Consider the following 24,204-nt stretch of genomic DNA (forward strand, 5'->3'; position numbering starts at 1 on the left):
GTTCTCACCTTTCAGAGAAGGGGATTCCAGGGAGCTTATTCCAGCACTGGGAATCGAGCTTTAAAGGATTTGAATAAGACATTTGTGTATGTCTGTCAGCTTTTCTAGGTTAAACTCAGACAATGTTATCACATTAAAATTAAAGGCTGTAATCACAGCTAATGAGGCTGACATTTTCTTTGCTTTACCTTTACATTCTTTTTGACATGCATGCATTTTCTTAGCCCCAACCATGCTTGGCCACCTCCACCACACATTGCACAGCCAACATTTACTGTTGTTCCCGCATCCATCCACTCTTTAGTATGAGCACAAACAGTTAATGTCTGCTGGAATTTTGTTAAGTTCTTTGGCATCGTTTTCCTTTCTTTCATCCTTTACATACTTTGTTACAGGCCTTGACTTATCCATGGATAATATCAAAATCTATAATTTTGGCCCCCAAACCTAAGCTTATACATGAGGTTGACTTATACATGAGTGTAGAAGTAAGTGGAACAGTAATATGACTTGAGAAATTCTGGGACAGAAAAATATATACAGGATTCAGTTCTGCCCAAAATATCAACATGATGTCTCCCCAAGCTAGTCAGAGGAAAGGCAGGACATAGTTCTAATTAATAAATAATGGAAATAAACTAATAGAGTTTAGCGCCTGCCTGGATCAAGGCCTGGCTGAGACCCAAGAGGACGTGCTTCCATAGTCTTTAGCTCCCACGTAAACTCTCAGTCTGACCCAATCTGCTGCTGAAGCGAGAGGATATTTGAGATAGTCTGCTTTAGCAGAGCACCTCTCCATAAACAAGGGGAAATGAACAATGTCCCACCCAATTTTAGCCTCTTTTACATCTTGATAACAGGGAGGGAACTTCCATCTCACAAACCAGCATCCCTTGGCCCCTTTCCCTCCTCTAAATATTTAACAGTGAGGCTGTTTAATCCATCACAATGTCATCCTCTGTCCTCATGTGCACTTCTTTTAAGGAAATCCTCTCCACTTCCCAATCTAATGTCCTTGTTTGGATTGTACGTCCATCTGTTCATTCTCCTTCCTTTAGAATCCAGTATTCTAAGTTTTAACTCTAACATGCCCCCGAATTCCTTCATTAATTAAAAAAAAACCCCAACTCTTAACAATTAGAATTCCATTCCCACAAAAGCCAGCCTGCTTTAGTAGCTGTCCATAAATAACAAGTCTTTTTCTTTACTAAGCTGCAGGAAGGAAAAGTCTAGCCATCTTTCCTTACAAAAGACCAGTGGTGAAGCATGAGCATGAAAATTTGTAATGATCAAGGAGTTTGCACCTTTCGGAAGCATTTCTCCCTGTTTCACTTCTTCCTGGGTGTTCTCATAGTTGTCATCATCTGAAGCATAAAAGGATTAGGGTGATTAGGTTTGCCTACTCTTTCATCAACCTAACACACCATGTTTCCTCACCATCACTACTTTTTTCCTTCTGCTGTTAAGCTATAATTTCTCCACTAAACAGCCCACCTTGCTTCTGGTCACTATGCGCAACATCCACCTTAGTTGAGGCTTCTTCTCTTTGGACAGTGGTTGTAAGTCATTCTTTTTCATATCAGTGGGAATCATGTGGGCTTCTAGATACTGAAGGGCTCTAATGTGTACTAACATAAATTCATAGAATTCCCCCCCACACACACACACACCAATGTGGAGGATCTTTGCATATAGCTATGCAGAGCACTCATCCATGCTAGCTCAATGTGTGAAAGAGTGGTGGGAATCATACTGCCCTCTTAATGTCATTGTGAGCATTTCACCCTATACAGAGCAGCATATAAGGATCCCAATATAGGCAACCTGAATGCAGAGCATGAAAAAGGCAGTGATCATGCTGGGAGATTTGGATAAGGTACCAAGCTGATCTCTTTCATCCCCTTGTACTTGTACTTGTGCTTGTACTGTACTTTCCTCAGCCATCCTACTGTAACATGTCTGCAGCATATACACTGTTTTACCAAGGGCATAAACTACTCCCTGACCATGCCGTATTTATATGGCTCAACTGGATTAAATAGTGAGGGGGGTTGTTGACTGAAATGCATGATACTCAAAGTTAGGGGATCTAAAGGTCACTTTACAAACTGCTTCCCTATATCACCCCTAATTTACCATCTGATTTGTGTTCTGTTTCACTGTCAGGGCACTCATACTCTTCTTCATCTGGGAGAGAGGGAAAAGAGAGAAAGTGGGAGGAAGAAAGTGAAAAGGTTCATCAAGTTTGATAGTGCAGTACTCATTTGAGAGACAAGGCTATACCATCCATCCGTTCCAAATGTAACTACAGAAGCAGATAAAAGGGTGAAACTCTTCCTAAATTTTACCACTTTGCATTGCTATTGGAAGATGGCATTCTTCAATGTTTCTCTATGTTAATGAAACAAAAATAACACTTAATGCATAGAAAACTAGCTTATCCAGAAAACAGCTCTCATGCACCACCACTACCACCACCCATTTTAATTTTATGTGGACAGGAATTTTTCTCCTCGGCATATGGAAGCATTAAGCTGTGAGATTTCATTATTCTGTAGCCTGAAACAGACCAGTCCATGAACAGTTTACTGCATCTGATGCATGGGTGAACTGAACTACAGTTCCTTTTTCTTTCATCCTACTGCTCTACCAATAGTTGCTGTTTCTGCAGGACTATGCTCTGCATATGAACATTAGCAATACAGCTCTGGATTGGAGTAGAGGAACCTGTTGGCTGCTTGCATCAATATGCACTCTGCACAATGGAAGGTGCCTTTTATTGCCATGCACCACAATAAATGTCTCTTTACATGAAATGGAGGTTAATCTCCCCCCCTCCTTCAAACAGGTTTAACCATTTCCTGTGCAATGTTCTACATCCTGCCCGCATTTGAAAAGACCAACCACAGACGTACATTTTTGTCTACTGCTTATTTCCTCCTTCCCACCCTTGCAGATTTTAATTTGCAAGAACTAGCAATTCCTAAATACTTAGAAATATTTAGACCATGATACATCTTACAAATGAATCTGCAGCTATTCCACAGTCCCTGCTCACTTTAATAATGTTCCTCCTTGAGAACTTCTTAGGGGAATGTGCCCTATGGACAACTTCTGACTATCTCCTGCTCTGCCACACCCAATGGCAATAACTGGACATGTGCTAGGCCAAATAATTCCGGGTTAAGAACCTCATTGCACAAGGCAGGTAAATCAGAATTGTGTTACCCTGTGTGGAGGGTTTCACCCAAAAAGGGGTTCTGTGTTTGCCCCTCTCACACCAAAGGGGGAGAAAGGTTAACTCAAGGCACATATAACATCTCATCTGGTTTGGCTCTGTGATGTGATTCAGTGCTATTGCCATAATTCTAATTTAGTGCTATCACCTTTATTCTAATTTGTGCTCCTTACAAACACCCTGCTGCTCTTGTTCCTCCCACTGTTCCCCTACAACCTGAACAGACCTTCTGTGTTGATGGTGTTGGGTAAGATTTTTCCTTTCTGAAGTAACCTTCTGCCATTCCTTCTGGGAACCATGACTGGAAGGACATTCTCATAGGAGAAGACATCCACTTGCTCTGGCCCTGGGGGTTGGGTAGGGTGAAAGAGTGTTGAAATATGAAAATATTATCCTCCAGTTCTTCAGTAACACCTTTCAAATAGATAGCTGTGTTAGTGTGCTGCTGCAAAAACAACCAAGAAACTTGCAGAACTTTTAACAAATGAATAAAACATGTAAGCTTCTAATGAAACAGATTCAGTCATGGAAAATGATTACACCAGTAGTGGGGAACCTATGTCCTTGTAGATTTTAACTATAACTCCCATCATCACTGGCCATACTAGCTAGAACTGCTGGAAGTTGGAGTCTAAAAGCATTTTAAAGTGTCACACGATTTGTTGCCGTTCTCCATGCATTAGCCAAGCCTTTAACTGCAGCTGCATGAGGAAATTAGCACAAAAGTTCTAGATATCAGGATGACTGCAACAGTCTGCCATAAAAACATTAATCCAAATAGGGACAAAATCCATGATCTAGCAATATTTCTACTTCAACTAAGCAAAATGCACAAAATTGTGAGCAAGTCTTTCTTTTCTCCAGAGCTCTTCATCAGACTGGATATTATGCAAAGCTGGGAGGAGGAGACTTATTTCACTAGGACAGTACTTCTCAAATAGTGGGGCGCACCCCCCGGGGGGGGCGCGAGGCTCCATAAAGGGGGGCTCGTTTGACCAATTTTATAGACAAATGATACTATTTACAGTCGCGCGGGGGGCGCGAAATGTTTTCTTCTTCCTGGGGGGGGCATGACAGAAAATAATTGAGAAGCACTGCACTAGGGGGGGAAAAAGCTGAAATGGAGCCGGGGAGTAGTGCCTTTTCCTATGTCTTACTGCACGACATCATAACTCTCTGTCTAGTCATTAACTTACCATCTTGATTTGCTGGAGATGCCACAATCCCATTAGAGCCATGTGCCTTGCTCCTCTTAGCATAGAAGTACCCTCTGGAAACCAGAAAACCATAGAATACAAATGAATTAATGATACCAAGGCATGAATTCAACCCAAGCTGACTCATAAAGCCAGAGGGCAAGAGACTGAACATTAACGTGAAAAACAATAAAAATATAAACACTGCAATTCTATTTGCAGGGTTGTTGGAGGCCATCATTTATACGCAGAACTTGGGAAAATCACTGGTTTGGACTACAGTTTCCAAAATCCCTCAAACTCTGTCTATATACTAAGAATAATAAATATTCCCATGGAATGGAGGACATCATGAGCTACAGAGCTGAGTGTAGTGTACAATGAAGGTGGATGGACTTAGCAGTAGTGCCATCAGGAAAGGATTTGAGGGCAACATGAGCAGAAGCAGCCTCATTTTCATCAAGGCTGGCTTATCACCTGTTGAATTAAGTACAGTAAAACTGAGATTGACATCTATAAGGAGGAGACACAATAAGAACATTAGGTGTAGAGCCTAAAACTACTCAGCTACATTATTGGGGTTTGGATAGTTGGTGGGATTTTTGCAGATGGGTAGGTAAAAGGTTCATATACATACATTGTGTGTGTATGCACAAACACACACACAGTTCATTCACTGTGTTGAGACATGGACTATAGCCTTCTTAGCCATGGCACCCCAATTGTGGACTGCCCTCCTTTTTCAGGCCTGATTGGCACCAACACTTATTTCATCTAGCACCATGTAAAAACCTGGCTATTCATTAAGTTCTTTGGGCCTTGTTAATTCATCCCAAATACTTTTTAAGCTGTTAAACTGTTTTTAATTCATTATTATGTTCAATATGTTTTTAGCTCTTCAAGCTGTAGATGGCTGAATCTGTGGAGAAATAATCCATGGATATGGAGAGCTGAGTGTATTTAACTTGTTGTTTTAATGTTATTTTTAAGCTGCCCTGGGGTTATGGGGTTTTGTTTTTGTTTTAATATAGAGTGGGGTATAAACATTTTAATTAATAAATAATAAAATAAATAAATAGTATACCTGTCGTGCGTTTTGCTATCTGGCACACCACAGCCAATGTGAATGGTGCAGACAGGAATTTAAGTATACAATACCTTCATATGGACTCTACCCACTTACCATTCCAAAGTTCCCACACCCCCGCGTTCCCCTATGTTGTTCCTCTAGGGTTATCTAGAGATCTCCTGCTTTCCAGCTCTATCTTGTGTACAACAGAGGCCAACATCTTGGATTTGTCCTCTACAGCCTGGGTAGGAATTGTGCATCCTTCCAAATGTTGTTGTACAGCAACTTTCAACAGCTCTAGCCAGCCTAGTCAGCCATAAGAAATGCTAGAAGTTGCTGTCCAATCCTCAGTACCCCCCCCCCCCCGCTTGTTACCCATATTCTGCCCACAAATTTCATTGCTCCCTCCCATCGCCCTTACATTCTTTCTCATTTCAGTACTTGCCTCCTGGCACGGGACCTCAACTTCATCTGCTTTTTGCGAGCACAAATGGCTGAAAAAGAGGGGTACATAGGAACACTTGATGATATTTTTAAAAATCCTCTCTCCCATTGCCACTTTGACATAGTTGTCCATATTTGGAATGGGAAACTTTACCCATTTATGTATTTGGAGTAATGTGTCAGAGTTCACAAGCCAGCAGTCGTGGGACAACAAGACTCACACCCCAAAATGGATCTGGCCACCCCCTCCTCACTTCTCTCTCTCACTCACAGTCACTTATACACACATACAGGTACACTATTCATACTCACACTCAAGAATACCCCATTAATTCATTCATTTGCTTACATGTGCTCAAGCACAGGTGTGCACACTCATACACTGAGCCATTTGCACTGATAGAGAAACCCAAATTGCAGGCAATTTTCCATCAAGGCTTTTTTTTGCCAATGGAAACTTTAGGTTCTGGGGACATGATCTGAATAAAGACTCTGGAATGTGACAGTAAGAAGGGCTTTAATTCATTCCTCTCCACTGTTGTCTCAATCTGGATCATTTTCTTTTCTGCCTGTAATCTGTATAGCTAAATTCTAAAAGACCATGGTTATATCTTACATATTTTTTCTCTTTTTGTCTCTTCCTCTTCTTTTCACATTTATGATTTTAAAGAAATCAACAATTTAAGACAAGTTTACATCCATCTTGTACAGTTGGTTAAAAATAGGGTTTGCCATTTGAGTGCTCAGCTCATCCCCCACCGGTTAACCTTATCAGACTGCAAGATGTTTCTAAAAGTTGTGTCTGGTCCATGGACTTATCCATATTGGATTCTGAACAACAGCACATCAGGCTCATTCACACAGGCCATTTACCACAGCTGGTAAATGTTGGGCCATTCTGTTTCTGAAATTCATATTTTGTAACATTTCCAAACAGTTACTGTCAATCTTGCATCCAGTAATGCCCTAAATATACTGCGGTTTCATCCACTCTTTTCATCCACACTTGTAGTGTGGTTAAGGGTGGTATGGGTGGTTTCCTTTCCTCCCAGCCATCTCTTCATGAACTCAACACTTCACTACTATGCTCCTCCCCTAGTATTTCCATTCCTACTCTGGAATATGTTTTTTTAAAAAATATCTCTTCTAGTCATAGCACAAAAATGTCATAGAGTTTAAGCACTGTACAACTTTAACACTATTTGTAGAATGTGCAAGTTTGCAGAACCTTTGAAGGGTGGTGGCAGTGGCGGTGACGAATAAAGAAAAGCTCATACTATAAATGTTGTGCAGCACAGAGGAAGCATAACCAGTAACTGGAAATGTCATGAGGGAAGGAAGGTCAGAGTAAAATTTCAGTGGTAAAAGTCACACCCCCATTCAACATGTCACCAGATGATTTCCCAGAAGTAGATAAAGGACCAACCCAATAGATACAGACATGTGAATCTACTCCCAACTCTATCAGAAACTCTTGGGGCAGGGGCAAGTGGTATGCCATATGAATATTTCAAAAAATCCTGCTATGTACACTTACAACTTCCACCTAGTCCCAAAAATTTTAGCCAGTCTGGATGAGCCCCTAAGAAGTAAAAACTATGATAATTGACAGGGGTTATGTGGAAATACACCAAGATAAGAGAACTGTTTGGATGCTGGAAACAAAAAAATAATGTAGAACAATGGCACACACACACCCAATTTGGTCAATCTAGATGAGACCACAGTTTTTGTTGGATATAGTAAATTTAAGATAAAGGGCTAGGAGAATGTTACAGAATGAATATTATCATTATTTTCTGTGGCTGATCTTATCTGTATGCCAGTACTTACCATGCCGGTGCCACAAGTAACAGAATAGGAAGCTTAGACAGACAACTATATATCCTAGTGCCACTGTCCAGATTATCCAGTGCTGGTGTCCAAAAACTAGCCAAAAAGCTCCTGTGGATTGTGGAAGTGGGGCAAAAAAAGGAAAGAGTTAAGTGATTCTGCAGTTATCCGTGCCTGTTTTAGAGATGTGGGCCAACTAAAGAAATCTTAATTGATTCATCAGTTTTATGAGTTTCAAGTCATTTTATCACCCTCCCAAATGTTCATCCCCAAACTCTGCTGGGCAACAACTTCCATCACCCTGGGCAGCAGTCTATGTGGTGGGTGTTGCAGTCCAAATACACCTGAAGGGCCAAAATAAATCAATTAATTAAGTTTGCATAGCAGGCAAACCAATATTTCTGAAGCAAGAATTCACATATTTGGTAGCTGTTACTTGTTTAGAACAGGGGTAGGCAACTTTTTTGAGTCGGGGGCCAGGTTGCTGTCCCTCAGACAACTGGGGGGCCGAAGCCAAAAAATAAATAGTTAAATATTTTTTTTAAAAAAATTAAATAAATAAATCAGGACAAATGTAGGACAAAAATTTCCCAATGGAGGATATTTTTTTAAAAATGGAGGACACGTGAAAAAATTTGCTGATTTTTAAAAAATGTTAATATAAATGCATGTTTCGGAAGCTTCTATAGACAATTGCCCCCCTTGCCCGCCGCTTGCCCTCCCTTGCCCACCTCCTCCTGATAGGCCAAAGGCCCCGCGCCCTCACGCGAGAGGCCAAAGGCTCCGGCGGCAATCGGCGGCAGGACCAGGTGGGGGCCGGTCCCAAGGCCTTGCCGGGCCGCATCCGGCCCGCGGGCCGCAGGTTGCCTACCCCTGGTTTAGAAGATGCATTTCCTCTGGTGTGTGGTAGGGAAAATGGAAAGGCCTCTTCTAGTATGATGTTTGCTACTTGCAATTTTTATAAATAGATTTATTGAAAATATTCTTATCAAAATCTGTTTCCCAACTGACCCCCCCTCCTCCCCAGGTCGGCACACATCCTGCCTTTCCACACGCCTTTCAACTTTCTTTGGACTTTATTACACACAGGCAAATTGGGGATAAATTGGTTAAATCTCGTGCAGAAATGGGATTTAAAAGTCTGCAAAAATAGGTTGTTTTTCATATGCGTTGATGTCAATGAGAAATAAAGCAACATTAATCCAAATGGAAAGTTGACAAACTCCCTTCCTTTTTACTTTTGGAAGTTCCTCGAAAGTAAAAAGAAGTTGGTTTTGTAGACTTTCCATTTAGATTAATGTTGCGTTCTTTCCCATTGATGCCAACATCATCTGAAAAACTACCCGCTTTTGCAGGTTATTGTTACTTTCTGTTTGGGTTAACCCCGAACGTCATGTACAAAATAACCCACTTTTGTGGGTTGTTTTCACTTTAAATCCAGTTTCTGCACGGGATCCATCCCGTATGATAAAGTCCTTTCTTTCCTTTTCAGAACAAATGTCTGGTCCATTGAATGTGAGGCTTGAAGATGGCTGCCAACCTTTCAATAGTGCATTCACAAATGACTGGTGAAGGGGTCTGAGCAGGATTTCCTGTGATTAGGGGATGGGGGCACAGTGTCTTTGCAAATACTGTACAAATATCTCCCTTATTCTCTCCATAGAACGTGGCTTTTCTCATTGAAGAATTCTCTTTGTTCCATAACAACCCTGAATATGTAAATAGATTTTGTCCCCATATTTAAAATTGGTATTTGGTATTTCATCATGATACTTATTTTTAAAAACAATACCAACTTCAGATTTTAAAAAGAATAGCATAGGAAAAAATTCCAATCTGAAACTGTAGGTTTCATTTTCGAAAATCTGCTTACACTTCAAATTCATATTTGAATTTATATCCCAGCACAGGCATCCCTCTCCCACTACACTTATTCCACGTGTGAGCAGGCTTCAGGCTTGTGAGATCTACTTTACTTTTTCTAGAACCTGAAGCTTGCTAATTACAATCAACCAAAAATTCCATGGCATTTAAAGACTAACAAATTTATTATAGCATTTATTAGAGTCCAGTCTGTGAAAGTTCACACTAAAGTTGATGGCTTTCATCCCACAGGACACACCATTACTCATGAGCCATACAAATCTGTAGTCTAACGCTGGGCAATAGAATGACACAATGATGCTCTACAAGCCCTGGCCAATGAGAACCAAAATATAGCCATACTTTACAAGTCAAGAACTTAAGAGAAACATAATTAACCCAAGCCAAGGCATAGCAGCTGTGTGTTTTTAACTGCTATCGTTAAAACAGCCTTTCCTAATCTAGCACCTTTCAGATGTGTTGGGGTTGTAAATGCCATCATCCCCAGACAGTACAGATGTGAATAATGGGCAGTGGAGTTCAACACAGTTGAAGGGAACTGGATTATGGAAGACCTGGCAGGAAGTAACAGTTACAGTCTACTGCAAAGCACTCAGCAATGATCTATCCAACAGATGCAAGTCTGTCTTCTTCCCATACCTGACTTTGCCATCACTTCCACTTGAAAATGGTGTTTGTAGTCCTTCCACTGGCATGTGTAGTTTCCAGTATCATTGGAAGTTACTGATGGAAGGATTAAAAAAATGGCATTGGACCTCATGCTCACTCTGTAATGAGCAGAGTGCCATATTTCCACTTTCATCAGCACTGTCTCTTGAGCCAGTGAATCATGTTGAACCCAGGAAAGGGATGCCTCAGTCCAGTTATTAGGTATGGAGGCATCACATGGGAAGAATTCAGGATGTCTTGCTGGGTGAGAGATGTCCTGTGGGAGGTCTGCAAGGAAAAGTAATAATGAGAGCTTGAGCTGCTAGAACATAATTTTACATCATTCAAACAGAGACTGGATTTTTTAAATTTAAGAACAAGATTTGGTGTACATTTTTATTTAGATTGACACTCCCGCAAACCAAATCTGAAGCCAGCTTTCCCCACAGTAGCACCTTCCATATGTTTTGGACTATATAATTTCCATTTGCTCCAGACAGCATGACCAATGTTCAGAGATACTGAAGTTTATCACATAGGCTCCTGGAACCGGTTTTGTGCGTTACAAAAGGGGCTGGGATGGGGCCGGAACGAGTGGGAGACACATTTTGCCACACACAAAAGTCCCCATTCCATTCCCTTCCGTTCTCTTCCCTATCCGTCCCACAGGAGACGATTTCTGAGAACTGTTCAGTAACCATTCTTAAAAATTGCCTCCTGTGGGATGGATGGGGAACGGAACGGAATGGGGACTTTTGTGTGCAGTAAAATGCGTCCCCCACTCTTTCCACACTCATTCCCAGCCCCTTTTGTTCCAATCCCAATCCATCCCAGTGTGATAAACTCCAATGTGTGGCTGCATTCCAAAATATCTGGATTTTTTTGTGACTGTGTCACAGCCTCTAATGGTATCAATTAACCTAGTGGAGAATAGCATTTGTGGATTTTATACTGGCCCAAAGGACAAAGGACAAGCCTGAAAGCTCAGGTGTGAGGTTGGAAGAGACATACAGATAGTTAAGTTGCTCTCTTCAAGAATCTCCATCACCTGTTTTCTCCTGGAAATCTCATGGTGGAGCAGTACTGATTGAAGGGCAATGGATATGAGCCTCCATTTATGCTCATCCTGCATGTGAACAGCTAAACAAGCTATGTATCATAAAACATACAGTGGGCCCTTGGTTCACTGGGGTTGGTCCAAGACCCCCATGGATACAAAAATCCATAGATGCTTAAGTCTCATTATAGACAATGGTATAGTAAAATTGTGTCCCTTATATAAAATGACAGTGTCATATTGATTCTGCTTTTTTGGTGTGGGTATTTTCAAGCCGTGGATGGTTAAATCCATGGATACAGAATTTATGGATACAGCCAACTGTACCTCAGCAAGGCATAATGTTTGGACTATGACTCTGGAGACCAGGATTCAATTCCCTGTTTGGCCATGAAACCCACTGGTGATCTTGGACAAGATACATTCTCTCAGACTCAGGGGAAGATAATAGCAAATCTCTGAACAAATATTGTCAAGAAAACCCTATGATAGGTTCACCTTAGAGTCACCATAAGGTGGAAATGACTAGAAGGCACACAACAACAACAATCCTCCACTGTAGACCCTTGACCTTGTCAACTTGGAATATGGGGAAATGCCTGACAGCAGATCTCTCTCCAGAGTGTGTAACTGAGCTCTTTCCTAGCATCTGCTACTTGGTCCTTTATTTAATTGATATGTGAGGGACTGAATGAGAGATTGCCTGTATCCAAAGCATGTGCTCTGCCACTGAGACATGGTCCCTCCCATCAAGCTTCTTCATAAATCCTAGCCCCTTCCTACTTCCCTATCTTTGAAACCAGATTTTCAAACTGTGTTCAAAACAGATTGAAATAAAATGTTATACATCTCAAAACCATGTAGCTGATTACACTGGAAGATAGTATTTTGAAGTATTAATTGAGCCAAAGCAAATCCTTAGCTTCAATAACAGAATGTCATATTTTTGTACCAACTTTTAATATGACAATATTTATAATTATTATGCCCTTTTTTCAAATAAATGGGAACACCATATGTGTGAATTTCTCTTCTAGCAGCACTAGATTGCCTTCCCCAACCTAGGTCCATCCAAATGTTGTGACAAAGCATTAGCCCCAATGAGCCATTGGGTGATGGGATTTGTAGTCCAAAATATCTGGAGGAATCCAGGCTGTGAAATGATACCTTGGCCTAGAGAGTTTTATTACAGGTTTTAAACAATTGCCACCACCATCAGGTTAACTGCATTTTGAAGAATAAGAATACTCACCAGTCTTGTTTGTGAGTGTGTGGTTTGTTCCCCAGATGCCATTCCATTTACAGATGAACCAAACATCATCTTGCCTGGAGGTGTTGTAGAGCAACAGTCCCCACATATCACCAAGTCTTGCATCTGACTGAAGGTACCGAACATATGTGTACAGCAGCAGTTCCCCAGATGGACTGACCCAAGTCAAATCCAAATAATCTGAAGTCAGTGCAGGGTCGAAAGGGCAGGGCAGAAATACTGTATGGGACTCTGAGATAGAAGACAAAGAAATTAGGGTTTTGAGTGTAAATTCTCTCTTTGGCTGAAATGAAGAGATAATCCCTCTCTCACTACCCAGACGTTCATTTAAAAGTTTAAGTAACTAGAAGCATCACAGGTTAGCATGTGAAATTTGGCAGTAAAGCACCAGAAGGACTCTGGGGTGGGCATTTCAAAGCATGCCCAGAAGGGTCCTCTTTCTGGTTGTCATTCACTTCTGGTGGCAGTGGCAGCCAAAGTAAAACCTTAATTTAATGTTCAGCTAATAATAGTAATAGTAATAAATGGATTACAGTTCATGATGACTGGGGAATATGGGAGCTGTAGTCCAACATTAACTTTTTCATGGTCTGTAATAAGGATATGTGTGTGTGTATATGTACCTTCAAGTTGCCTGTCAACTTATGGTGACCCTATGAATTTCATAGGGTTTTTTTTTTTAGGCAAGAAATAGTGGTGGTTTGTCAGTTTTTTCCTCTAAATCTGACCCATAATCACAGAGGAGAAGGTGTCCCAAGCTATGTACTATGGGGGATGCAGTCCTTAAAATAATAATACCTGCATTAGTAACAGTGGCATCACTAGGATTGATGTCAGATGGTGTAGTAACTCATGGTGTCACACACACACCATTGACCTCCTTCCAAATCACACCCATAGAGAATCCTTAGTAATGTTTTTTGTACTAATTTACTCATAAATCACAATTTCCATATATTACTGAATGTAATGGTTACAGTTGTGCCATAAACAGCTAGCAAAATTAAAATTATACCTTTAAACTACAATATCACAGATACAGATTAAATGTGTTTACTTATATATATATAGTTTCATGTGGTTAGAGTGAAAATTTGGTAAAATGTGATGTTTTTAAAGAAAATTTTAATTTTTTTACCTATGGCCTCTCCTTTCTCTTCCCCCTGAGCCTCACCCCAGTCCCAATATCTATTCAGCATTTTAAAGAGATGCAGACCAATGCCACAGTCCATTTCTGCCAACATGCAGGTGTTTGAGGTGCAGTGGCGTCACACACCCTCTTAGGGTGTCACCTGTTGTGGTCTGAACCCCTGTACTCCCCTACTGACGCCACTGGTTAGTAATCCCATCCTGGTTTTTGCCTTTGCTGCCAATTATCTTGTCTAAATCCACTCACAACTAATATTAGCTTCAATAACAGAATTTCTGATCGCATCCCTTCTTGAAAAATGACAACACTAATGACAATGATGATCACAAATAAGTGTTTAAGTTACAAAGATTTTTTAAAATGGCACTGGTTTTCAGTCTCAAAGACATGACACAAAAAAGGAAGTTTAAAAAAAAGCTTTAAAAAGTCAAAATGGGGGGGGGGGGGTCAAGGTTGATAAGGGGGAAAAATCAAGGAAATTCGGGTGCCACACCTTGACAACCATAAACTATGTCCTCTGAGCAGGAAGCCTACCTACTTGCTAATCTCAGATACTTAGGAGCTGGCCATGATGAGATGAAGGTATTCTGCACATGCTCAGAGGCAATCTATATTCTGCTATCACTTTACTGTTCCTGCCCCCCTCCAGATCAGGAATCCATCTCCTTCCAACTAATCCCCTCCGTCATCTCCATCTATCTTAATCTGTGGGACCCACCTGTTGCTTTGATGACTTGGATCAGTGTCTCCTGTGCTCCTGTGGCTGTTCCCCCCGAACTCAGCCACAGCAGAAGCAGGTAATGCAGCACAGATACCATTGCCTCCTTCCAGCCAGCCCCACTACATGCCAGTCCCTGGGTAGCTGGGCACAGTGAGGCCTAGGCATGAGCCTGAAAAGGGCGGTCTATCAACCACTTGCTGTTTTAGCAGAACAAGGGGCCTCTCTGGAGCGTGACTCTACTTCCCATCATGTTCCCTTGAGGGCTGAACAGCTGCCCCAAGGGAGGGGAGGGGACAGCAACGAAAACTAGGCAAGCACAAAGAAAAATGAGAGTGGAACCTTTTTTGTGTGAGATTGTCCCTGCGAAGTTTATTTTCTTTATGCTTAATTTCTTGTCGATGTTTATATTGCCACCGTTCTCTCCGGAGCATTTGAGGCAAGCTACAGTCTATGAAAACCAAACCACAAGTAAAAGTTACACAATACCAAAACTGAGCAGAAATAGCAGACCAAATTTCATCAGAATGGCTCCTTCAGACACTTTTTAACCCATACTCCCCAGTCTGTGAGAGCCAGCATGGCATAGTGCTTTGAAAGTTGGGCTATGACTCTAAAGGACTATGGTTCAACTCCCAGCTCAGCCATGAAACCCACTGGGTGACCTTGGACAAGTCACACGCTCTCAGCCTCAGGGGAACACAGTGGCAAAACCTCCTCTGATTAGATCTTACCAAGAGAACCCCCTTCTCCTTTTGTGTCATATCTTTTAGATGTTAAGCCTGAGGGCAGGGAACCGTCTATTATCTGCTCTGTTGTAAGCCGCCCTGATTCCCAGTGATTGGGTGGCATATAAATAAATTCTATTATTATTATTATTATTATTATTATTATTATAGATTTGCCTTTCAGATTGCCCATAAGTTGGAAATGATTTGAAGGCACACAACAACAACAAACCCCTTTCTGTGCTTTTCCTCTTACTTTTTGTCTCACAGCACACCCAGCTCTTTAAATAACGGTTGTGAAGATGGGGGAAGAGCTACCCCAGCTGAGCTTCCTCAAGCAGCTTGTATCTTTGAGAGTGAATGGACAGTTTTGTGCAAGTTGCCCAAACCATTGAATTTATTATACTGGGCTAATTTTGGCATTAAAGAGAGATTAAAGTGCATTTAAAGCATCCTGCAAATAAAGTGAAAATGGCAAGTAATTGTATGAATAATTATCACCATCATTCATGCTGGTAATCCAGACCAGCAGGGAGGGATTTCTCTCTGATTTACTTGCTCACACTTTTCCCACTGGTGCCCTTCTACTCTTCATTCACTTCTCTCCTCCTCTCATCCCATTTTTTCCTTCCTCCTCCTCCTCCCTTCCTGCCCTTCATCTGCCTCTCTCTTGCTGTTTTTCCAAATGGCTTTCCCCATCCCCTTCATTCTACTCCTCCACTTGGCAGGCTGGGATCAAATCTACATGTGGAGTAAATTCCTAGCTTCACTGTGAAGTACCCTGTACCGGTTTGACTCTTGCTAGCATCACACACATCCATCATAATCCAAACCCAGTTTATCATTGGACCACATTCTTGCCATAAGTCAGTTTGGAGCAAAAGGATGCTTGCTATCTTTCCCACATGTTCACTGAATCGGATTATTGTGGGTCACATGACTGCATCGGATTCTGGTTTGTTTGGTTTTTTTTTAATTCTTGGCATGCATTCTACCAATCAAACAATAGCCTTTGTTGTTTTCCTATGAATTTTACAAGGGGGTTACAATCCCCATCCAATACTGTTCCGCCCTTTGCACCCCGATGAGTGATCATGAGTTAGCAAGGGAATTTTAAATTTCTTGCTCTTCTGACTGATTGGGGGAGCACTTCTTCTTTCTCCCCACATACAATCTTCTCACATCGTTCCTGTCCCAGTAAGAGACTCAGTTTATCACACAGAGGCAAAGTGCCCAAACCCCTTGCAGAAATGGGAATTAAAAACCCAGAAAAATCCCTGCAAAAGTGGGTTGTTTTTCAGACACATCAGGGTTAATGAGCATTAGCGCAACATTAACCTGAACAGAAAGTCGACAAAACATGCCGCTTCTTACTTTCAGGATTTTCCAAAAGTTGACTTTCCGTCTGGGTTAATGTTGTGTTAATGTTCATTAACCCCAACATCATCAGAAAAACAACCCACTTTTGCAAGTTGCTTTTCACTTTCTGTCCTGTTTAATGTCAGACGTCATCTGAAAACCAATCTGCTTTGCGGCTTTTTTCCAGTTTAAATCCCGTTTTTGCACTCCAACAGTAGGCTGGAAAGCAAAAAGCCAAACACATTTTCAACAGCTATTAAGGTAACAATCACAGGAGTGATCAGATCCTCTTTCCTAATTATAATCCCAAAGCATTTGGCATGGAAGAGGGATTGCCATGCCTAGGCACATTGCTGAACAGCCAATGCCATCCCGGAAAATAGCAGCAGGAACTTGCAGGGACTCTGCTCAAACTTTGCTGCCTCATGTGGAAAAAGTGACTTCTTGATTCAGGGTCATTTACAGCTGACAGTAAATCCTCTTTTTCAATGAGTGACAGGCAGTGACAGCAGAGCAAAGTCAGCAAACTGTTTGTTAGTTCCTGTCCTGCCCCTGCATGCCCTGCTCTGTCCTTACTTAGCTGGAGGAGACATGGAAGAGAAGAGTGGTGGGGGATAAGCTGTGAGCTCTCTTGGAGAGTAGTGGAGTCTTCTTTGGAGATATTCAAAGAGAGGCTGGCTAGCCATCTGTGAGGAGTGCTTTGATTGTGTGTTCCTGCATGGCAGGGAGTTGTGGTCTCTTCTTTACTGAACCATAAAGTTCAGTGTGATAAACTGAACTTTATGGTTCAGTTTATCACACTGGAGCTGGTTTTGACATTAAAGTGCATTTAGAGCATCCTGCAAATGCAGTGGAAATGGCAAGTAATTGTGTGAATGATTATCACACACAATTGCACAAATAAGGTGATATTGGAAATGCATTGGTCATTCAGATCCCAAAAGTAAAAAGATGCGCATTAATGCTTCTTTATGACCACTTTAATGGCTGGTTTTGTGCGACATCGTGTGAAGTTGTTATGTGTAATTATGCAATTTCCCCGATTTCCTTCATGTGATAAACTCCTAAGATTCTGTTACTCCTCTTTCCCCTCTTCATGGGAAAAAAGCTCTCTAGGACCTTCTGCCTCCTCTTGCCAGAAAGAATGAACTCAGCCAGCTTTGCTAACTCTTTTTTTGTTGTTGCTGCTGCTTGTCATCAACAATCAATTTAGGAAGCAGCTGTTCCCCACTCACTTTTATTGTACAATGTTCTCTTCCACCTCCGCATTCCATTCCATTCCTTTCCAATGGATGTCAATTACTTCCAAGGTTTACAGGGCTTATGAAGGCAGATATATGAAGGCAGACTGCACTGTACATTTACAATAAACAGTTTTTTCCAGGAAAGTGCGTATTAAATTTCATTTTATAAAAAATTGGATTTAAGCCCCCGGGCACAGAAAAGAACTGTTTTCAATTCAAATCCTCAAGAACATTGTGTGTTCTATTAGGCCTAGGTATGGGGTGAGCATATGGACTTCACATGGGGGAAATCGGGGCTTTAAACAACAATTATTCCGTGAAAATTGCGTGATCGCGATTACGATTTTCACATGATGTTGCGATTATGGAGCCATTATCCTGAGAATAAAAAGGCAATAAACAGCAATAAATCAATCATGGGGAAATCCAGGTCAGAGACATCCCATACCCAATCATTGCATCCTGTACCTAGGGATGCCATAACCCGGCTGCGCCCGTGATTGTAACAGTTTTTGGAGTACTGGCACGGTCACAGTCCGGTTCACTCTAAATCCGGGTTTGGGCCCCGGCCGGCAGCCAATGCACCTAAAGGGAACACTCGTCCCCTTGAGGCTGGCTGGCCAATGGCAGAGCAGCTGGGGCGGAGCTGTTTCCAGCACCACTCTGCCATTGGCCAGCCTCAAGGAGAGGGTGCGGACCCTTGGAGGAGGAGGAGGAGTGAGTCTCTGGGCCAGCCGGGGGGGGGAGCACCCTTTCTTAGTGCATGGCGAGGAGGAGGGGGAAACAGGAGAGGAGGCAGAGGAGGAGGTGGGTGCCCATTTTCAAAGGTTTCCCCCCCAAAGTGCCATTTCTGTGTACAGTAGTGTCTCAGTTGAAGAAGCATGGGATGTTTTTTTTTAAAATGTGTCCTACATTTGAAAATGTTGTCCTACATTTGTCCCGATTTGGAGGTCCTGACTTATGGCAAACCCTACCCGTCCCCATCCAGACTTCTCTAGCATTTTTTGAAATAAACAGGATTTTCCATTCTTTGCAAAGTATGGAGAAGTCTGAATCAGGTACGGATGCCTCCTGCCTGGAATGGGGGTGTGCGATAATCTGTGCTTAACAGTTTTCATCCCATTACCTAGGTCAGGAGGGAAGGATGGAAAAGGGCAGTGCAATAATCTCCAGAAATCTTAGCTAAAGAGCTGTTCCCAGATCAAGAAGAATGGGGGAGGGATTAGGGAAGTAGGGAGATGGTAAGGAAGATTTAACCTAGCCTAGCCAGGGGTGGACACAGAGCATGGTGGTGGGTGAGCCCTGGCACCTCCAATGGGAGGGAAGTTAACTAGTAAATATGAAACCCTTGACTACCACCACCTGGCAAGGACCACAAAAAACTAGAGAACTCTGGGCCAGGACTGAGATCTGGCAGCCCTAGTTTTGACTGACTGGGATTATCAGATGAGTGTGGAACTGGGGGTCTTCTGCACTGGGCTGATTCGAATTCGCGTTATTTCGCAAAGTACCATCATACCTGGGAGTCTTCCGCATTGGCAGTATTCAAATTGGCCAATCCACATTCGCGTGAAGTGCATATCAGTGCAGAATGGTTGTCAAACCGGAGCTCACATGGGATTGGCCGATTCGTATCGGCCGCCTCGCACATGCTCAGTTGCCCTGCATGGGTTGCGACCTTAAACGCTTCCGGGGTGAAAGGGAGGTCACGTCATGACAGCCGGTAAACAGCTGGAGCAGCCAGCTCATGCACACTTAATAATCACGATACAAACTGTTACTGTTTCCTCTCTACATTCCTGCTTGGTTTTAACGTAAACCTCCATGCACCTCCCTTTGCAAACAAATTAGCAATGCCGGTTTTGAGTGTGTGTGTGTGTGAGTCGTGTGTGTATGTATTCTGGGGGGGGGAGGGAGGAGCAGTTCCAGCGGCTGTCAAAGAGGCTGGATGGATCTGTCAATGGGGATGCTTTGATTAGAAGTTCCTGCATGGCAGAAGGGTTGGAATTGGATGGCCTTTCTTGGGGTCGCGGCGATTCCAGCGGCTTCCTCCTCCTCCTCCGGCTGGAATCCAGCTGGGCTGCATCCAGGCAGGGAACAGGCGCGGGGCCGTAGAATCGCGGCGATCGCCGCCGTTCCAGCGGCCTCCTCCTTCCTCCCCCAGCTTGAGAGGGCAGCCTAGGCTGGCTTCCCAAGCCGGGGGAGGGGAGGAGGAGGCTGCTGGAACCGTGATTTCCAGCGGCCCCGCGCCTCTTCTCTGCCTGGGATGCAGCCTAGGTGGCTCCCAAGCGGGGGGGGAGGAGGAGGCCGCTGGAAAAAAACCGCCCCCCCCCGCTTCCCTGGAACCGGCAAGAGGAGAAAGACCACCGGCAGAAGTAAAAATTGAATCGGGGGTCTTGAGCGACGGAGTTCAGGACGGGCATTATACCAGACCCATTTGCACTGAGATCGAACAGAGAAAAAATTGGATATCGCCACTCCCCTTATCAGCGCACTGGCCAACACGCTCCAAAAAGAGGAGCAGTACGCATTCAGTTCGGCAGCTCGCGCATTCACGTGAGTGCGGATTGGGCCATTCGAATGCTGGTATGATGGTACTTTGCGAAATAACGCGAATTCGAACCGCCCAGTGCAGAAGACCCCCAGTTCCACACTCATCTGATAAGGGCCACTGACTGATTGATTGAGGTGCGTGTGTGCATGCGTGCGTGCGTGCGTGTGTGTATCAATATTGGAACAACACAGCTGAGATCCCATTTTGTGCTGTTCTTTCTTAATCATTAGCCTGACACAAAGTATGATGAACTCTTATTTAAACAGCCAGTTAAAAAATGGAACTAGCGCAATCTTTAAATTTTTGTGACCTGCAAAAATAAAACATTTACTGATCCCTAATGTTTTGAGAAATAATGAAACTGTTGTGCGCCCAGTTAGAACACTGAACATTGAAATTCACAGCAGTTGGCAACTAAATTGAGGAAATGATTCCTCTAGTGCCAGCATCAAGAAGAGACCTTTTCTAGTGCAATGACCTTGCATTCTTCATGGAATTTAAGAAGGAGTCTTTGGACATTTTTCAGAGGAAGGGCTCCTTGCTGTAGCCGATAGATGACACTGTATGGTTATTCCATCCTTTTTCTCCTTAGCAGATTTTCTGTTGCGAGAAAAAAGATGGTGGATGGGAGTTGGAGGGTTACAGGAAGAAAGAACAGGTTGCCTACCTTTAACTGGTTCTTTGAGGGTCATCATATAATGATATAAAAATAAAGTAAAAAGAAAAGATACATTGCTGTTCCCAGAGATTTCCAGAAGAGACAACATTGCGGGAACAGACTGGACTGGAGAGTCCATTGGAATCAAGAGCTACGTAAACAGCCCCATACTCTGTCTATCCCTACCTGAAAGGCTTGGTTTAGAAACAAAGAAACTAAGGGTGCATCTGCACTGTAGAAATAATGCAGTTGGACACTACTTTAACTGTTATGGCTCCATCCTACAAAATTCTGGGATTTGTCGTTTTGTAAAACACCAGCACTCACCCCTTCTTCCATCTTTTTTCATATCACCAGAAATCCATTCGGGTGGATGTTTGTTTGTTTTTTGGTAGCTGTAAGAAGGAGCCCGCTCTCTGGAAACATGCCAGTTCATTGTCACATCCAGCTTACCAAGGGTCTGAGTGAATACTTTGTGTGCTATGATGGAGGATGTAGTAAGATTTAGGAATGCTGGCACCTACCTAATGATGTTTGGTGCAAACCAAAATGACTGATCACTAATACAGCATGTTCAGAAGTGAGGAATATCTGTTGTAAGCAGCTGGGGATTTGGGGATGTCCCCTCAGTAGATGATTTAGTTATTTTGACGTGGCAACTGCATTAGTGTAGTTTCAATATATTTCATTTATATGTAGCAGTGCCAAGAGACAACTAGAACAGACTTATGCAACCTGGTGCCCTCCATATGTTTTGGAGTTAAACTCCCATCATCCTGCCAACATGCGGGTCCTACAGAACTTTGAATTAACACATTAGAAATTACCTGTGATGACATTGAGCCAAGTGACCTGCAAGGACAGAGTTATGTTTTAATGAGGTCGTAACATAATGAACTGAAATGATGCTACAAGGGGGTATGTTTTGTAGCAATAAATAAAAACGTCTGCTTTCTAGCTCCTGTTTAGTTATCTTTTTTAAAAAATTAAGTTACGGTAAGTTTTTCAGGATTTTGTTTCACATTTTAAACCATTATCTTATTAGATATATCCCACTAGCGCTATTAAGTTTTAAGTAACATCTCATCACCATAGGATCCACCATGAACACTGGAGCAGGGGCACTTCATTCCATGCATCCAATGAAGTCAACTCAGTCTACAACAGCTTATGCTACAAGCTTGATTCTCTCCCTTTGCATACTGTAGAAACATTAGAGTTTATCAGACAAGGGAAATTGGAAGTATAATCCAATGGCAATCTGAACGCAATCATGGAGTTTAACGTTATTGCGTGATAGACTGCCACACGCAAATTCGGGCAATGGCATGCTATTTTGGGGCAATGGGGAGCCAGTTCGAATGCAATGAGCATTCACATAATTTTGCTAAACTAGCGACTTTATGTGAATGTGTTCTGGACCCATTTTCTTTTCATTCGAAATTAAGAGACATTCCTCCCGTGATAAACTCCATTATCTGCCAGCCACAGTGATAAGAGCAAAAACTGGGGAGAAGTGTTGTCTTCAGCCCACACTTGCAGACTTCTCAAAGGCATTCCGTTGGACACTATGAGAAGTCAGGTGTGGTACTAGATGGGCATTCAAGACCAGATGGATCCCAAAGTATGTTGTATTTAAGAGGCACTATAGTACTTCCAAAAATATTGATACAGATGTTTTATATTTATTTATTGTATTTGGAGGGCACTCATAAAATGAGGCCCTCAAAGGTAGCTTATGGTTATTTGATCTGATCCAGAATAATAATAATAATAATAATAATAATAATAATTATTATTATTATTATTATTATTATTATTTATTTATAGCCCGCCCAATCACAAGGAATCCAGGCGGGTTACAACAGTAAAAATAAAGATAATAAAATAAAATACAATAAATAAATAAAATACAATAAAATTAAAGAGAGCGAAGTGAGTACATTCACAGTTAGGCCTGATGGAAGTTGGGCCTCTCTTTTTCACTCCCTCCCAGGTCTGATGATGATGTCATGGAGGGAGGGCTCTTCTTCTTGAGGCAAGGATTTTATTTTAATTAATTTTAATTTAATTCTTCTCATTAAATTTAAGAGAAGAATTGGTGGACAGAGTGACATAAGTCACAGTAAATGGGGAGTAGAACTAGGTAGGGAAGGCCTGCCGGAAGAGATCCGTTTTAAGAGCCTTCTTAAAGGCTGTAAGAGTAGAAATGTCACGGATCTCCTTCGGCAGGTCATTCCATAGCTTCGGAGCTGCGATGGAAAAGGCCCTCTGGGTGACTGAACTTAGCCTAGATTTTATTGGCTGAAGTAGATTCTTCCCCGAGGACCTTAGAGTGCGGGACGGACAGTATGGAAGTAGGCGATCTCTTAAGTATTCTGGACCCAAGCCATGTAGGGCTTTGAAGGTAATCACCAACACCTTGTACCTTGCCCGGAAACTAATTGGCAGCCAGTGAAGGGATTTCAAAACCGGTGTTATGTGATTGGTACGACGAGTACCTGTAATTAACCTGGCTGCCATATTTTGTACAAATTGAAGTTTCTGAACTTGGGACAAGGGTAGCCCCATGTAGAGCGCATTACAGAAGTCCAATCGAGAGGTGACCAGCGCATGTACAACTGTTTCAAGGTCTCCCTGCTCCAGGAAGGGGCGCAGCTGGCGTATCAGCCGAAGCTGATAACAAGTGCTCCTGACTGTCGCATCTACCTGAGCTGTCAGGTGAAGCGACGAGTCAAGGAGCACCCCTAAGCTGCGGACAGAGTCTTTCAGGGGAAGTGTGACCCCATCCAGAACTGGCTGACATAATTCCATACCTGGGCTTGGGTTTCCTATAACAAGTACCTCCGTCTTACCTGGATTCAGTTTGAATAGTTCTTCAGTTAATGTAAGAACCAAATACCCCCTTTTATGACAGTGATTTTCTGCCTACAAACATCTGTATTGACAGGAAGTTCAATAGGTCCACTCCCCATTTTGATGGCACTGGTTGCAATTCTGCATGTCATGCAGCCCAAAGCACTGAGAAGAGAAGGAAAGGGAAGAGAAATTCACACATACAGCTTGTGTCCAGAAAAGGAATACCTTGTAAAAAGAATTTCAGCATCCCCAATCCCTTCCAAAATAATGGAAGAAAAGGCAGAGAAGCATTTGA

The 24,204-nt window shown here is 42.4% G+C and overlaps 1 protein-coding gene across 1 annotated transcript in view; it reads right to left on the minus strand.

The window, feature by feature from the left end:
* The window catches only part of CD19 (CD19 molecule), a 34,474-nt gene extending 19,725 nt beyond the window's left edge, over positions 1–14,749 (minus strand). Inside the window, exons 1-9 of the mRNA XM_042474574.1 lie at positions 14,508–14,749; positions 12,622–12,870; positions 10,304–10,600; positions 7,781–7,891; positions 5,949–5,997; positions 4,435–4,508; positions 3,465–3,584; positions 2,137–2,187; positions 1,305–1,364 (exon numbers count right to left, since the gene is read on the minus strand). Coding sequence (XP_042330508.1) covers positions 1,305–1,364; positions 2,137–2,187; positions 3,465–3,584; positions 4,435–4,508; positions 5,949–5,997; positions 7,781–7,891; positions 10,304–10,600; positions 12,622–12,870; positions 14,508–14,607 — 1,111 coding nt within the window. The 5' untranslated portion in view covers positions 14,608–14,749. The remainder of the gene's footprint in view (positions 1–1,304; positions 1,365–2,136; positions 2,188–3,464; positions 3,585–4,434; positions 4,509–5,948; positions 5,998–7,780; positions 7,892–10,303; positions 10,601–12,621; positions 12,871–14,507) is intronic.
* Between the last annotated feature and the right edge of the window lie 9,455 nt (positions 14,750–24,204).

This window comes from Sceloporus undulatus, chromosome 6 (assembly GCF_019175285.1).
Source record: "Sceloporus undulatus isolate JIND9_A2432 ecotype Alabama chromosome 6, SceUnd_v1.1, whole genome shotgun sequence".
Taxonomy (NCBI): Eukaryota; Metazoa; Chordata; class Lepidosauria; order Squamata; family Phrynosomatidae; genus Sceloporus; species Sceloporus undulatus.